Source organism: Ursus maritimus, unplaced genomic scaffold (genome assembly GCF_017311325.1).
Source record: "Ursus maritimus isolate PB19 unplaced genomic scaffold, ASM1731132v1 scaffold_4, whole genome shotgun sequence".
Classification (NCBI taxonomy): domain Eukaryota; kingdom Metazoa; phylum Chordata; class Mammalia; order Carnivora; family Ursidae; genus Ursus; species Ursus maritimus.
In genome coordinates this window covers 55856964-55872397 of record NW_024426552.1, presented here as the reverse complement: position 1 = coordinate 55872397, position 15434 = coordinate 55856964, and the positions used below count along the sequence as shown (strand labels likewise).

The following is a 15434-nucleotide window of genomic DNA, read 5'->3' as shown; positions in this document are numbered from 1 at the left end:
CCCTATTATTTAATTTATTTTTTTATGTTCCATATCCCCATAATGGATTATTGCTTCATGTTTCCAATATTTTCCCTTATCATTTTTAGTATATTTACTAGACTACTTTTAAATGATTCTTCGGTCTGGTGAATGAAGCATGAATTCTGCTTCATGGGGTAAGGGTGATCTGGTGTGTCTTTGATGACGATACTTTTGTTCCTCAGGAGTCTTCCAGATGAGCTCACATTGCCCTGAGGTTATCTGCTACCTTGGTTGCAAATACAAAGTGGGGAAAGGGGGGAAAAAACCTCAGGCCCCAGTTTGGATTGCTTCTGGGGACTCTTGGGAGCTGGAAATACTGTGTTGAGGCAGGCAGTCTTTGGAATTACAGACTAAGCTCTCATTCCTGCTGTGTTAACTCCTACCACTCCCATCTACCTCCTACCCCCAGGGCCTCAATTTTTTTTTTTAACAGCCTCATCTCCAGGCTGTCATCATGCAAAGCAATTCAGAGGTGGGAGCCAGAGCGGGTGGGGGCACTTGCGCTGGGAGCAGGAAATGCCCAGGTGCTGCAAGTGCATCAGTGTTCTCACCTGCTCCTCACCTCGGCTGGGCTCAAGCACCGCCCTGGATTTGGTAGGTTACTTCCTTCTGGCTCTGAGCTGCCTCTTTGCATCTCTGGCATGGCAGTGGTGGAGCCAGGGTGGTGTGGGGAACAGAACAGGCAGAGCCTGACAGCTGTCTCCCAAATCTGTCCCACCGATGATGGAGACTTATGTCCCACGCCCCCACTCCCTATCCCAGACAGGGACCTGACCACCTTCTATCTCTCTCCAGGAATTCCCTCCCAGTTTTATTTCAGTTTTTAGGGATCTATCAACCTGCCTCTCTGGCTTTTGTGGCAACTCCAAGGTAAGGGTTCAGCTGTCAAGTTCATGTGACATCTTTCCAGGGATGGACAACTCACCAGGGGCTTTCAGAGTCCATAGGGCTCCTACAGGACACATTAGGCCCTTTAGCTGACTCAGGCTCTTTTCCTTTACTGTATCTTTTTTTCTTGTTTGGTTGGTTTTTTTGTTTTGTTTTTAATATTAAAAGTCTTTTGAAATCTTATGCTGAATCTTAATATATAAAATAGATAAGATCAGTGATGCTCTCCTGGGAGAAGGAATGGGGACCCAGGATTCTGCCTCTTATAAGCAGTGCTGCCCACCCCCGCGGGGATTCTGTAGAAATCTCTATGGAAGCCTAGAACTGCAGAGAACACAGCCTGAAAAGCCACCACCCAAACATTTAGAGGGTGGCAATATCTACAGTTTCACTTATTTTTTACCTTTTCTTGTTAATTAACAATTCATTATATGAATGCAATGCCTTATTTCTTTTCTTACTAAATGCAGCCCTTTTTTTCTTGTTTCTACTGGTAGCAAAGAATAAGATTACTAGCTGATTTATTAGCCTTCTTAATTTTTATATGGCTGACAGAATCTTTAGAACTTATCCCATCTCTTAGCTAGAGCTCAGTCTTAGGCATAACCAACAGATTTAGGGATTTAGACTAAGTGAGTATAAGAGAGCAAAGGACATTCCCTCTAACTCCCGGCTTCTGACGAAACTGGGTCTGGCCTGCACGGGGAAGATTATTGGTACGGAAGTGACAACTGCTTTTTCCTTCAACCATCACCCATCCATTTGATAAAACCACCCACCCAGCAAATAATTCCTGGGCATCTATATGAGAGCCCCTTAAGAACTGGGGTTTGGGTTTGCTCATCCCCCCCCCCCAAGTCTAGCATCAATAGCACAAGGTAGGAACTTTGACCCAGGGGATCAAAGAGCTTGTTCTTGAACTCATGGCTGTGGGCTGTCAGAGTGGGCAAAGCTATTCCTAAGCTTTTACTGCCATTGCCAAGATAAACAACACAACCTTCTCAGGGCTTCCTCAAAGCTCACCTGTGTCTCTACACCTGCAGCTTCAGCTCATTTCCATCCTGTTGGCCCCGGGAGCGAACGAGAGTCAGCCCTGCCTGCCAAGACCCGGTGACGAAGAACGAAGATTACGTTTGAGGCCACAAGACTAATTTGTTTATTAGGTGTGTTCTAATAAGTTGAGGAGGGGCATTTTTTGGCAAATAAATAAATAAATAATCAGACAAAAGGAGGCGCTCAGGAAGAGGCGGCGGAGTCTTTGCATAGTTCTACATGAACACAAGGTGGCAGCAGTAGGCAACGCGGGTTCTCAGCAGAAGTGCGGCACTTGCAAAAACCAGAAACTGGGAGGCTTCGAGAAAGAGGAGAAGGTCAGAAGGTGACTAACTATTTCTTTATCACAGAGACCGTGGTGTGTGTGGAACGTTCGTCCTCTCACCGGGAAGCGGCAGGCGGCCATCTTACATGATCTGCCGGGGCATCCCGTACCCGGTCATGCCCGCCTGCGACGCCCCCTTGTTGCTGCCCATCTGCAGGCCGATTACGTTCTGTCCCTGGCGAAGCTGCTCCTCTGAAAATCCTCTCCGATTCTGCTGCGCTTTCCTGGGCAGAGGAAGTGAGGTGGAATAACGTCATTCTGACAGTTTTCAAACCCTTCCCAAGATACGCAGTTACAGTGGCTCCCCTGGGGATCAGCAGATAGAACACAAGGTCCCCAAATAGAACAGTAGGCCCTGTCTGAGCTACAGTAGCGATGGAAACTGTGATCCGACCCTGAGCTACGCTCCCACCTGGGGCTGCGGCCCTATCGTGAGCTACAGCCCTACTCCAAGTGGGCTGTTCCATGATACATGAACTCTCTACTCCTTAGAACCCAGATGATTTTTCAGAATTTCCATGAAAGACTCAGTGGGTCCTCTCTGAGGACTTCACTCTCAGAGAACTTGCCTGTCACCCACTCTCTCATAGTTACCTCAAGCCCTTGTGAAAAGTACAAACAGCTCTTCTTACAATCCCGATCCACCTTTCCCTGTGTAGGGCCAAGGGTATTAATGTTCCCGTTTTAGAGCTACAGGGCCTAGGAGTCAAGGAGGATACATTTCTGACTCTTCACCAGAGGTCAGCAAGCTTCAGTAAAGAGCTGGATAGTAAAGTAATGTTGGTTTTGTGGGTCATACAAACCATGGTATGTCATTAACAAAGCTGGGACTAAAACCAGAGTTTCAACTGGCCAACGTCTAAGAGGTTTTCAGACCAGGTTCATTTAAAATGACACAAACTGCTACCTTTTAATAATGGTCTAGAGGAAGAAAGAGGGATTAGGGAAATGAAGGGTCAATTATCTGCTACAAAGTGCTCTTTTGTCTTCATTGTCCACTGAGCTCTTGGGTTGAGTGTATGCGCCCTTGCTTCCCCCACCCATGAAAACAGCAGCAGCAACAACAACAACGACAACAAAATAAATCCTTTACTGACATGACCACGTAAGACATTATCCAGACCAGGCCACTTTTGAAAGTGAAAGTGACTGTTATCAATAAATTCACTGGGACAACAGGCATGAACCAGGACATATTTTCCCTTCATTGAGTGCAAGGATAAATGGATAAATGAGTTGACTTAGGACTTCTTAGATCATAATAAAACCAAGTTCAGACCTCAGGCCACCTCTGAGAAAAGCCAAGCAGTCCCGCTGAGCCTCTGGAGAAAGAGCATGGCCAGAGCTGGAGGGTCCAGTTATCTACCAGGAAACACTCAACTGAGTCCGCCCTGGGTGGGCTGCTGGCCTCATGGCAGCATGGGCCTTCCCTCGCTCTCGGGAATCAGCTGTGGGGCCAAGAGTGCTTGCCCCCGGTGCTTGCTCCTAAAGGCTTTGTGTGGAAAGAGCCTCTGGGGCTTTGGATGCGCTCTCTTGTAAAAATCATCCTTTGCTGGGGGGGGGGGGGGGGAGGCAGGAAGGGATACTTACCTGTGAAACCAGGATGGCTCTCCCCTGTAACAGCCGTCATCCTTGGTGACCGCAACACTGCCGAGAGCCATCAGGGTCCTCTGCACGGCCGCCATGTCCTTCCCTGTAAGCCAACAGAGAAATGAAAGCCCAGCCTGTGTCAGGGCCGAGGAATCTGGAAGGATGGGCCTGGCCCTCTGGGAAGGAAGTTCTGATAGGAGGCTGTCGGCGATCCCATCCCGGGGAGAAGGAGAGCAAATACGTCTCAAAGCCCTGAAGATAACCGTAACAAAACTTTCCAGAAAGGAACGAAAAAATCACCTGCCTGCTCTCTATGTGACTTGCCCAGTTTCTCATCCTTTCACAGTTGCTGTATGAATAAACCATTCCAAACACCTCTCTGCTCAGATACAGGTAGGCGCCCGCCCTGGGCAGAGGCCCTCGCCTCAGTGGGTTCTACAGGCTGTGGCAGGGGGCAGTCCTGTGGATAGGCTTGCGGGCTGGTCCACCGAAGGGGATTTTCCTCAGGACCGGGGGTGGGGAGGAAACTAGAAAGAAGTTGTTTTGGATGGATTCAACGTGCCAGACCCCAGGGGGCTTCTCTCTTTCACTTTCTCTGGGTTAAAAGGGTCTGAAATCACCGACATGCACCCAGCTGAGTGCTCACGTGGCTGTGGGCTGGAGGCCGGCGCAGGAGGGAAGGCGAATCGCCACAGAAAGCACCCAATGTGACGCAAGTGAGAGGCCCTGTATTTTGTGCAGCTTGGAAGGAGCTAAATGGAGATATTAAATAGCCGGCTTGTGGGCTGTGTGTGTCTGCGTGTGTGTGAGAGATGTGGGGTGTGCCCCTTGACGCCGTGGGAGGGGGGGCACTGTTACCTGAGGAGCCCAGTGACCCTGAGCGCACAGAGAAGGCCATGGGACCCTACAGGTCAGCCTCCCTCCCACCTTTCCTCCTTTCCCCCCTTCCAGCTGACTGCCAGGCCCCGGACTGGGAAACATGCTGCTGGGCGGTTAGCCCTGACTCAGAACCCACGCAGGGCGCGAGTGTGGAGGGCAAAGCTCCAGGCGCAGGGTTAGAACGGAGAGCGGCGCTCCGCGGGCGGGCAGCGTGGGGGTAAAGCTACAGAAGTTAACAGCAAATACTAAAAGGCCCTCAGTCGGTGAAGCATCTGACTCTTGGTTTGGGCTCAGGTCGTGATCTCAGGTTCCATGCTCAACGGGGAGTCTGCTTGAGATTCTCTCCCTCTGCTCCTCCCCCTATTCACGCGCGCCCGCTCTCTCTCTCTATCTCAGATAAATAAATAAATCTTTAAAAAAAAAAAAAAGGCCCTCCTTGCACGGAGTGAACCATCTGTGGTCTTTGCAGCCGGGCTGCTGCAGCTCGGTCACTGGGGAATACAGAATTACAGGAGAGAGGCAGATGGAAAGCAAGACTGGAGTAGAACTCTAACGAAATAAACAATTAAGGCCCACAGAGGAAGTCCAGTTCAGGATGTCCATCTATTCAACGAGGAGAGAGAGACGGCAGATCCCCCTTCCCTCACTATTCTCCTCCACCCATTAACCGCAGGGCAATTTCCGGGATCCTGAGGCCGGTGCGGTTGGCAGGCAGCTGCAGGGACGAGTGTTGTCAGAGGAGAGTCCCCGGGTGCAAGGAGCGGGGGGGTGCAGGTTAGAGTGTGTGGGCAGCAGATGGGCGGAGGAGGGCACAGGGAATAGTGAGACGAGAGAGCAAGCCCAGAGAATGACTTCTCTCCCTAGATAAAAAGCTTTTCTATAATTGTCACTGTGTAATGTGATCCCCCCCCCTTTTTTTTGAATAGAGCTGTAGTGATGATATTCTGAAGGATCAGTTTGGAAAGAGATAGAGAGAGGTCTGCTCTTAAGTAGTGAGCCATTAAAGAGAGCCTAGAACAACGATTAAGCACAGGGAGGTTCAGGAAGGTTAGCGCGCAGCACTCAGCTGCACAAGGAGCACACACGAGGTCTGTTCCCGCTGGTTGCAAAGAGCGGGTCCGGGAAGCCCAGGAGCTGGGCCAGTGTGCAGCCTGACACCCGGCAAGTCAGCCCTGCAGCCCTGCGTGCAGCAGCGAGCACAGACCCAGCCTCCTTCACAAGCCGCTCGTGTGCATACTGCATGGACCCAGGCAGAAAGGGGGTAAAATGTCCGGAGCAAAGGTTAGGATATCCAACACCGCACTCACCCTCATCCTGGAGAGTGGAAAAGGGAGACGTGACTGGGGGCAGAAGAAGCTAGGGAAGGAGGCTGTATTTGACAGGAACACATTGGAGAAGTCTTTCTTAAGAAAGGTCCCAAGGCAAGAGATTTGATATAAATTAGAGGCTAGACACTTCATTCTACACGACATCAACCCAGTGGAATAGATACGATTGGCCCAGTGTAGGGATGGGAAAACTAATCAGGGAGGTTAATGAACGTGCCCAGTCACTCAACAAGTAAACCAGAACTGACTCTAGCTCAGGTGTCGGAGTGCAAAGGCTGTAAACAGTCCTCAGGGCCACCATCTCCCGTGGGTCCCCATCGCAGGCTGGTTGGGGTGCCACGTTCCCTGGTGACCAGAGATGACATGAAGGGGTGGCAGTGGCTGCTTTGGTGCCAGGCTAGTGGGAATGCACTGGGGAGAAAAAACAGTCACAGTCCTTGGTCTCCATTAGTTCAAGGGTACCAACCCCAAGGGCCGTGAAGTCTTTGAGCGTTTTTGTCTGGAATACGAGGTCTCAACCCAAATGAGGTTAAAGCAAGAGGAAGAGCTGGGGCCTAGAGTCCCCCATCAGCGTGCCGATCAAGTTCATCTTTGCCGAGATTCTAAGTAACCCTATGAGCAGAAATCTGTCTCTCTAACTTGTCCAGCTTGCTTTCCTGACATGTCCAGGAAGCTTTCTAAGAGACGTCCCTTATGAGGAGCTCCAGCACTCCCGGACTGACGGAATGGCACGAGGGCCTTTTCTCAGCCTCCTGTCTCTTACCAGCTCAGAATTCCAGATCACTTGCTGCTGGAGGGAGGGGGCCGTTTGCAGAGACTGACTTCTGTAACTGGGGGTCAGTTCAGGGCCTGGCAGCGTGGGATCTCTTTGCTCCCTGAAAGCTACCCTTAGATACCCCTTTCAAGACCACTTGAAAAACACTGCTGAAGGCTTTTCTTCCAAGAAAAAAAAAAAAAGAAGAAGAATGGTCCTAGAAGAATTACCAACTACTGGGAAGTGCTGGGAATTTTCTAGATGCTGAGTCCTTGGTGGTGACCTAAAAATGAGACCACTGGCCATTAAGATGGGAAGTGACACAAGGAATAGGAGGTGCCAAATGTCCCTGAACAGCTCAGCATTTCGATCAGGCACCTGGACTCTTCTAGGCTCTTCTTATGGGAGGGGCTAATATTAGACATGCAGCTGTGGAAAACAAGACAGAGGTGTAGTACGGAAGCCTCCCTCGTCTCACCTGGCAAACCTTTTCTCAGAGAGTCGCAGCATCTGAGTGTGCCCTCTTTCCTGCATTATCACAGAGCAGTGTTTCCCCCAAGTGGGATATTGCACTCCAAACTATGAAATGATAACCTCTGGGGGGTGGGGCCAAGGGTGCTGTGTTGTCAGGTCCCTGCCCCACCCCCAACCCGGATTTTTTTCTTTTTAAGTAGGTAGGCTCCATGCCCAGCATGGAGCCCCATGAGGACCTTGAACTCAGGATGCCGAGACAAGACCTGAATTGAGATCAAGAGTCGGACGCTTAACTGAGCTACCCACGCATTTCCACCACCGGGGATCCTTAATACCCGTAAAGTTTGAGTGCTCTTACCATAAGGATACTTAAACAAGGATTTTGTTCTCTTGAATTTTTTTATTACTTTCATGATATCTTATGCATGTCTTTGGGGAAAAAAATAATTGGAGGGATAAAAGAGAAATAAAAAAGGTCAGAGAGAGGTCACTTTATAGTCCAAACTCTTTGCTTCAGAGCTACTTTCATTTTTTTATCAGTCTTGACTCATCTTTGTTATTCCTGGAATACTGACCTTTTTCATCTTTCTGGAACCATTTCTTATTTCCCTGAGTAATAACTTAGGCATGGCCCCAATTCTCTACTCAAGGTAGAGGAACTATTGCCACGGTCAAAGGAGAAATGCCAGAGAATAGATTGGGCTTGCTCTGTGAGTTTTACGAACTTTTGTTGCTTGCCTTCCTGGAGACACTCTGTCGGGCAATGGTTCTCGAAGTGGGGTTCCCAGACCAGCCGAAGCAGTGTCACCCATGAATTGGTAAGAAATGCAAATTCCTGGGTCCTACCCCAGGTGGAATACCTCAGAAACTCTGGGGCCGTGTTTTCCTAAGCCTGCGGGTGATTCTAACGTACAACAGGGGTTGGGAACGGCTGCTGAAGAAAACACCTGCCAAGCACGATCATGAGCAGCGCTGGCGGTAACGGCGCTGGAGGTTGTCCCAACGGAGAAGGAGGCTGCACGCGGCGGGCATGAGTGATGACTCAAGTCCCTACACATACCTCACACGGTCCCAAAATGTCTCCCAAACTGGGTGAAATGTTTCTTTCTCTTGCTGTGAAGGAATGACACACACAGCAGCACCACCCGGAGAACATATTTGGACCTTCCAGGTCCACCCCCGACGTAAACCACACTCCTCCCAACTGCTAGTCATCACGGAAGGGGAACAGGGAGGATCACGTGTCCTGGATCCTTGTCGGTAGGACTACTGGATTGATCTTGGAGTCTTGCCTGTGCTGGCATTCTAGAATTCTACCGTCTAACGCTTGCTCACCATGTGCTGGTGCCAAGGAACCAAAAGGTTAGTTGCGGGTGGACGCGTAGTAGGGGAAAGAAGCCAACATTTATTAGGTGTCTACTAGCCAGGCGTTGTGCTAGGCACTGTACACATTTAGTCCTTACAAAAACCCTCTGTGGAAGACACTAGACCTATTCACAGAGAAGGAAACCGAGGCTCTCAGAAGCTACGCGCTTAAACAAGCTCACGAAGCTGGCATGTAGCTGAAGACTTTCAACCCACCACCTGACTCCAAACTCATGCTCTTTCCACCGTACCAAGACCTCCTGGGTCTGTAAGTGGCAAAGCGACATGTTACGGGGTAAGACGTCAAGAGGGTAATGACCACGGGATAGGAAAAAGTCAAAAAAGGGGATGTGCAAAGCCAGTCCCTCCGTGTCGGAGCATGGCCGATGCAGTGAAGACACCACCAATGACAGAGGCCAAATGCCACCCAGGCAACCCTACCGGCTTCTGTGTGAAACTATTCATGGAGTCCATCTGTTCTAAGCAGAATATGCGCCTTTCCAGCTTTGCTCCTCCCGCCCTCATTGTCCATTTGTCCTAGAAAAGGACAGGCCAATGACAACAGTAATTTTCACACTGCCGCCATATATTAGACACCGCGATTGCCAGCCCCTATGCTAAGCACTTATGCATCATCCATTCCATCCCCCTGCCCACCCTGCCCATGCTGTGAAGTAGACACTAGTACCCATTTTACAGCTGAGGAATTCGAAGCTTGGAAAACTCGATTGGCCAGTCACGGTGGAATAGAGATGTGAACTAGGCAGTCTTCTTTCTGACTCAGAAATTTGCATTCTGCTAGCTTCCAGGGTAAGTTTTCTTCGCGTCTTTCTGACCTGCACATTCCCTAGCTCTCACGTGTTCTGTCTCTCTCTCTCTCACACCTCCTTTTCCTGCTCCTCCCTCTTCTCCTTCCCACTTTCCCTCCACAGGAAACACACTGAAGTTGAACCTCCAGTATGCTCTCCCGAGTCGTGGACAGCTGAGACAGCCCCCCTCCCACCCCTTCCGGGCGCCCATGGCAAATCCAGAACCTGCCAGGCATTGACTTTCCACCATCCTAGAGACGACTTCTCCAGTCCTCGCTAAGCAGCCCTCGGCCCTCGCTTCTTCCCCAGCCCTGAAAGGGATTGCACACCCCCAGCTGCCTTCCAGGGGAACTTTAATAGCTTTGTCTCTAATATCCCTGTGGTTGGGTTGTTTTCTGGGCCATTGAGCCCTGGGTTCTTTTTCAAAGCCCTGAACCTTCTATTCTGGTAGCTCCCAAGTCCATTTCAAACATTTCACTGTGCATCTAAAAGGGGCCTCAGGACAATGGGTCCATCCGGGGCCTCTGCCTCTCTAAAACATGGAACCCTAAAAGGGAAGGCACTTGGCAAGCCTGGGCTCCCGCAGCTTTGTTCATCCCCAGCATCGGAGCCACAGGGAGTCACTGGGCAGCCGCGGGCAACAGACCCCGACTGGGCAGATGCCAAGCGGGGAAGATGGGGGGCAGGGGGCAGAGAGCTGTTGAGCCTAAAATGCCTGCAGAGGAGGAAGAGAAGTGCCCAGGCGGGGAGGGCTGGACGACGGCAGCCACAGCCACCACACCCACTGCGCGCGAGGAATCGGGAGTGAAGGGCAAGGAAACTGAAAACCGCAGTCGGCACACCGGGGAGAATGCGGCAGGAAGCTAAGCAAATGGCTAATTCAATAGCTGTCTATGTAAACACGTACCCCCTCCCCGGCATGCAGACCCACGCCAGCCCTGCCTGGTGGCGTCCCTGATTCCCGCTTGCCCCTCCGCAAACAGGAGCGACAGCCGGCTCCTGCAGAAAGGCCCCAGCCTCGCTCCTCGGCCCAGGCTGCACGACGGGCATCACCCAGGCCTTGCTCAAGGCCGGCTCTGCCCCCCCTTCCCTGCCCGAAGCCGCCCGCCTGCCCACCTCCTGCCCCGCGGTGCGGTGACCAGCTCCGGCCCGAGCCTCCGCCAGGGATCCTGAGCCTCCCCTCACGCTCAGAAGGACTCTTCCTGGACCTCAGTCCTCAGTCTCCCACGGAGGGGGACCCGGAGGCACTCAGACACCCTAAGCATCTGCTCTGCTATTGTCAGCCCCGGCTCCCTAAACCAGGTCAGCCGTAACACCCTTGGAGGGAGTCCCCTTCTTTTCCTTTCAAGCTTCATACTTTTTGCCCCGGGGATGAGGCTCCTTGGTGTCTGCCTCGTTTCCTGCTTTCTAGGAGCATTAACCTGGCCTGGAGCCGGCCTGTCCACTACCCTACCTTGGGCTACCCCAGTCAGTCTCACTCCTGCTTCCTGACCTCCCTTTCCCTTAAGGAGTATGAACATACGGGGCTGGGGCAGGTGGCGTAGACCTCCCCCTGCTCTGTGAGTCGGGGACCATTGCTCCCTCCACCCCTCCTCTTCCCTGCCAGCACCTCCTGGATATCAAGTTTACCTGCGTGGTCTTTTGATAAACGTGGAAAGGCAAGTAAGACAGCCTCAGTCACATAAAGACAGGAAAACACACTCGGGGTCCCCATCTCCCACAGACCTCCCACTTTCTTCCTCTTCCTACATACTTCCTGTACTTGGGGGGGGGTTCACCCTTCTATTCACAAGAACCCCCAAGTGCAGCGGCTCCGTCCTTCTGTCTCATATAGCCCTGACTCCTCCTCATTTTCATCCTCCTCGGTCACCCTTCGGACTCAACAGCCCTCCTGGTGTAGGTGAGGAGACAGCCTCCTGGTCAAAGCGTGGCGTGGCACGCTGGTTGAGGCCCTATTCTCCGGCATCAGAGAGTTCAGGTTTGCACCCCAGCTCTGCTGCTAGTTACTGGCCATCCGATGTAACAAGTAATTATGGGCAAGCTTCAGCATCATCCGCTATGAAATGGGAAAATTAATAACACCTCATAGAATTGTAGGAGAATTGACCGGCATCACACAGTAAAGTCCTTGCACCGCGCCTCCTGTATGGGAAACTATCCATAAGCGGTGGCTGTCCTTATTAGCTGGGAGAATCATCCTTGTTGTGATCTAGATTTAGAGCAGAAACCAAGCCTCAACTCTGACATCCGTGAGGATGCGGAGGTGAGTATCCCCGAAGTCCCACGGCCTGCCCCGAAGGACTGGATATCTGAGTTTCTCAGTAACGGCAAAACACCGGTAACCTGACAGTCATCTCAGGATTTTAACTGGCCTGTGAAGGAAACAGGAAATACCACTGCCCTGGGTGTCCTACTGGTTGGACCACTGGTAACAGCCAGGCCAGCGAGCACGGGGGAGCAGAGCCGGCCTGGCGGCCTGCGTGAGCTGTGCTGTATCTCCAGGGCCCGGCCGGCTTCGCGTGGAACAGTTGCACGGACGGGCACATGTATTTGGGCTCAAGAGGGACGCTAGGCCCTATGACCATGAGTCCCAAATTGTCGGGTAGTGTCTCCATTCACAGCATTTTCCCCAATAACTGCGGATTGTTAAATACGTCCAGAAATGTGATTTGATTTTTATGCTTCATAAGACGTCCTAAGTCAATTCACAAATGTGAAAGAAAAAAACATGTGTCACACTTTCTGAGCAGAATACATATCTGGAAGGTAGAGTCCCCAGGCCCTCTGACAATAGTTTAAGAAAAGGTTAGGGTGCTCTCGAGTTCTCAGATTGAATGACACAACTGCGCCAGGCGGCTTTGTCTGTAAGCCCTGCCGCTGGTGAGTCAGAAGCACGCTTACCACCCCCCTTCTCTTCCAGTAGCTACCATTTGTTCGGCAAGAGTACGTTGTGGGAGGGGTAACAGGAATAAAAAACATGCACGTAACCATTTTAGCTTGTTCTCCGTGGAGGCCTCTGTTTCCTCCCCGCTAGTTTGCTGAGGTCCCTGCCATGTCCTCAGGGTGTGCGTTCCTCAGGGGAAGGGGCCCTTTCAATAGGACCTCACAAAGGGGTAGGCTAACAGTGCCCCTGGGTCACAGCGGATAAACCCTTCTGCTCCCCCCAGACGGGCACACACAGGCCCAGGGAAGAACAGCGTGAGCAGCTTTCACAAAGAGATGGGCAAAGTGGAGAGGGAGGGTGAATAATCCCAAAGGCCCAAGGGCTGTTTACCTTCCCACAGATCCACCGTCTGAAAAATATCAGTGGTCCTGACGCCATAGGTCTCTGCAGCTTTTAGGAACTGGGAGATTTGCTCCATCTGCTTAAAAGCCATCTTTGACTCGGAGATCTTGGGAATGGGCTCCTGTCCTGGTGGGTATAAACTGTTTATCAGCTTGCACAGGACCTGAAGGGAGAAAGGGGAGACAAAAACCAATGTTTCCCTTTGTATTTACCCGTCACAGATGCAAAGTGAATCCAAGCCCTACAGGGCGCACAGCTCACAGGTTTGGGCAGGGGCCAGTCTTGCGCCCCAGGAAGGCACCAGCTCAGGGCTGGGTGGCCAGGTTCCCACATCGAATCCCAAAGCCCCAGGTGGCCTCACTCCAGGGCCGCTCCTGACTGCAGTGGGTCCTGCCATCTAGCCTAGGAATCCCCTTCCCTCCTTGCTTCTCCCTTCCTTTCTCTGGGGGAGGGAAAGAATGTTTACAAATAGGGAGCAATGTGTGGTGATGAGGCTATGATTGCAGACTTTTAAGGAAGGGAGGGAAGGTCAAATGATAGAATCTAATATTATGTCTTCTATCAAAAGGCAGATCAGAATCAGGCTTCAATAACGCATCCTATCTGTGCCCACGATGTATAAAAGGACTGAACCGGGTACCATCCTCCTAGATGCCCGTAACCCAAGTCCTGGGCAACCCAACAGAAGCGGGGAATAGCTGTTACGTAACAGTAAATCACAGCCTGCGGGAAAAGATGGGCTTGTGCGAATCAGCCGTCCCCAACCCCCAAACACACAGGAGCCTCTGGTCAGTAAAGCAGTTCTCAAATAAGGATTCCCTTCAGTTTCTGGAGAACCCATGCATTCAACATCCAGCAGCCCCAGGCAGCAGGGCTCCGGGAGGGAAGGGAAGGATGGGAAGGGGGTTAGTCAGCCTGACCCTTTCCTTTGTTGTACTTTGTAACTAACCCATTCCTTGCGGGGGGGTGGGGGGGGAGGAAAAACCCTCCAAGAGCTGTGGGACCAAAAGGCTGGAGAAATCTAAGGGGAATCCTTATCTCTACTCCCCCTGGAAAAAGCAAAAAGGCTTCTAATTCTGCAACAGCTCCAAAGGAAGCTGCCATGTCTCCGGTGGGGTGGAGGATGCTCTAGGCCAGCGAGGGATTGTGCGGGGAGCCCAGATCTGCCGCCCTGGAGAAATAAAGGCATGCCCGTGCCCAGCCCGCGGGACACAGAGATTGGCAGCCGCAGCTCCTCCCGCAGCCTCGCGTTCTCGCGGTCGAAGAGAAAGCCCTGGAGGGCTCCCCAGCCCACTGCCCCAGCAACCCAGACCGCTCCGGCCTTACCGTCCCGTCCATTAACCATTTCTGAAAATGGGCCCGGCCGGGGGGCGGGTGCTCTATGTCCTCGGCGCACTGCAGGATGATCCAGTCCACCAGCTTGTTCTCCAGGTCCGCGTCGTACTTCTGCTCGATCTTCTCCTGCACCTCTCGGCTTAAGCCGTAGCTCGGGCCCCTGTTAGCCATCTCTGGAAGAGAAGAGAGGACACGCGCGGCATCCACACAATAGCAGCAGCGGCCCGGGCTCCCGGCGAGCGGCGCTGGGACGTGCGGGGCTGGGCCGCCTGGCCCAGCAGCAGCAAAGCAGGCAGAAAGCCGGGCGGGGTTTAAATCAAGGAGCCAATGAAGCCACCGGGGTTTCACCTACCAACGCGAAAGAAAAGCGCAGCCACGCGCCGGTGACTCTAGAATAAAGCCCCCGCTGGTCCAGGGGGGCCGCAACGCCCCTCTCGGTCCCGCCTATCGATGGGGTGAGATGCGATGATGCGCACGGACTCCCAGTCGAGGCCGAGCTCCCCCGGCAGCCAGGGGCCTGGGTGGCGGTCGCGGCTGCCCCTCTCTAGAAGCGCTTTGCACAGGCGGGGACCCTGGGCTGGCAGAGAGCCGGTCATTAACAGGCAGGAAGGCAGGCCGCCTTGACGTCCCGTTGCTGATGCTGCGTGGCGCCTGCGAGAATGGTGCACTGATTCGATTTTCTCCTGGCCGAGGAGGGTCAAACCCGGGCCGTTGCTAAGAGCCGCCCAAAAAGCCGGCCCTCTCGTGTGTCACTCAGGCCCGCCCGCCTCCCTCCCGCTGAGAGCTTCTTTCTGGCGTACAATTCTTTCCCCTCCTGGGGGGAGGGGGCAATTGTCTACCAGGCCAGCGACACAGCTGCACAGGGCCTGGGGCCTGGGGGAGGGTCCATTCTGTCAGCTGTCCATCTGTCGGGAGTTGCCAAACCACTTTCCCTCTGCCCTGAGGTAACAGTTGTCTGGCTGGACGGGAGGGAGGGGCTGAGAGCTGCAACCATTCCCTTGTTCAGCTGCCAGCCAGATTCCATCCAGAAACTTCCATCCCGGTGGGAAACTGTTGTGCCTCAGTTGACTTATCCAAAGAATGCACCTCTTTAGTGCTATTTTGAATCGAGAGATACTAGGAGTATGTTTTACAAATTAAACAGAACTCAATGTCAGTGTGTTAAGAAACTCACGGAGCGAAAGGTTTTGATAGAGTGTGAACATTGCATTTGTTTATTTTAGTTAAGGGCCTGGCAGGCCCCACTGACATGCTACCAGTGGGAACTGAGTACTTGGTCAAACAAGACCTCAGGACAAATCAACTTAGACCCGGGTTGGCCTGA

The 15434-nt window shown here is 52.4% G+C and overlaps 1 protein-coding gene across 1 annotated transcript; it reads right to left on the bottom strand.

The window, feature by feature from the left end:
• Positions 1-2288: 2288 nt before the first annotated feature.
• TAGLN3 (transgelin 3) lies at positions 2289-14449 on the bottom strand. The gene is made up of 4 exons (XM_008706598.2): positions 14102-14449; positions 12764-12938; positions 3881-3983; positions 2289-2514 (listed from the first exon to the last, which is right to left on the bottom strand). The coding sequence occupies exons 1-4, from the start codon at positions 14279-14281 to the stop codon at positions 2373-2375; spliced, it is 600 nt and encodes a 199-aa protein (XP_008704820.2). The 5' UTR covers positions 14282-14449; the 3' UTR covers positions 2289-2372.
• Positions 14450-15434: the final 985 nt, after the last annotated feature.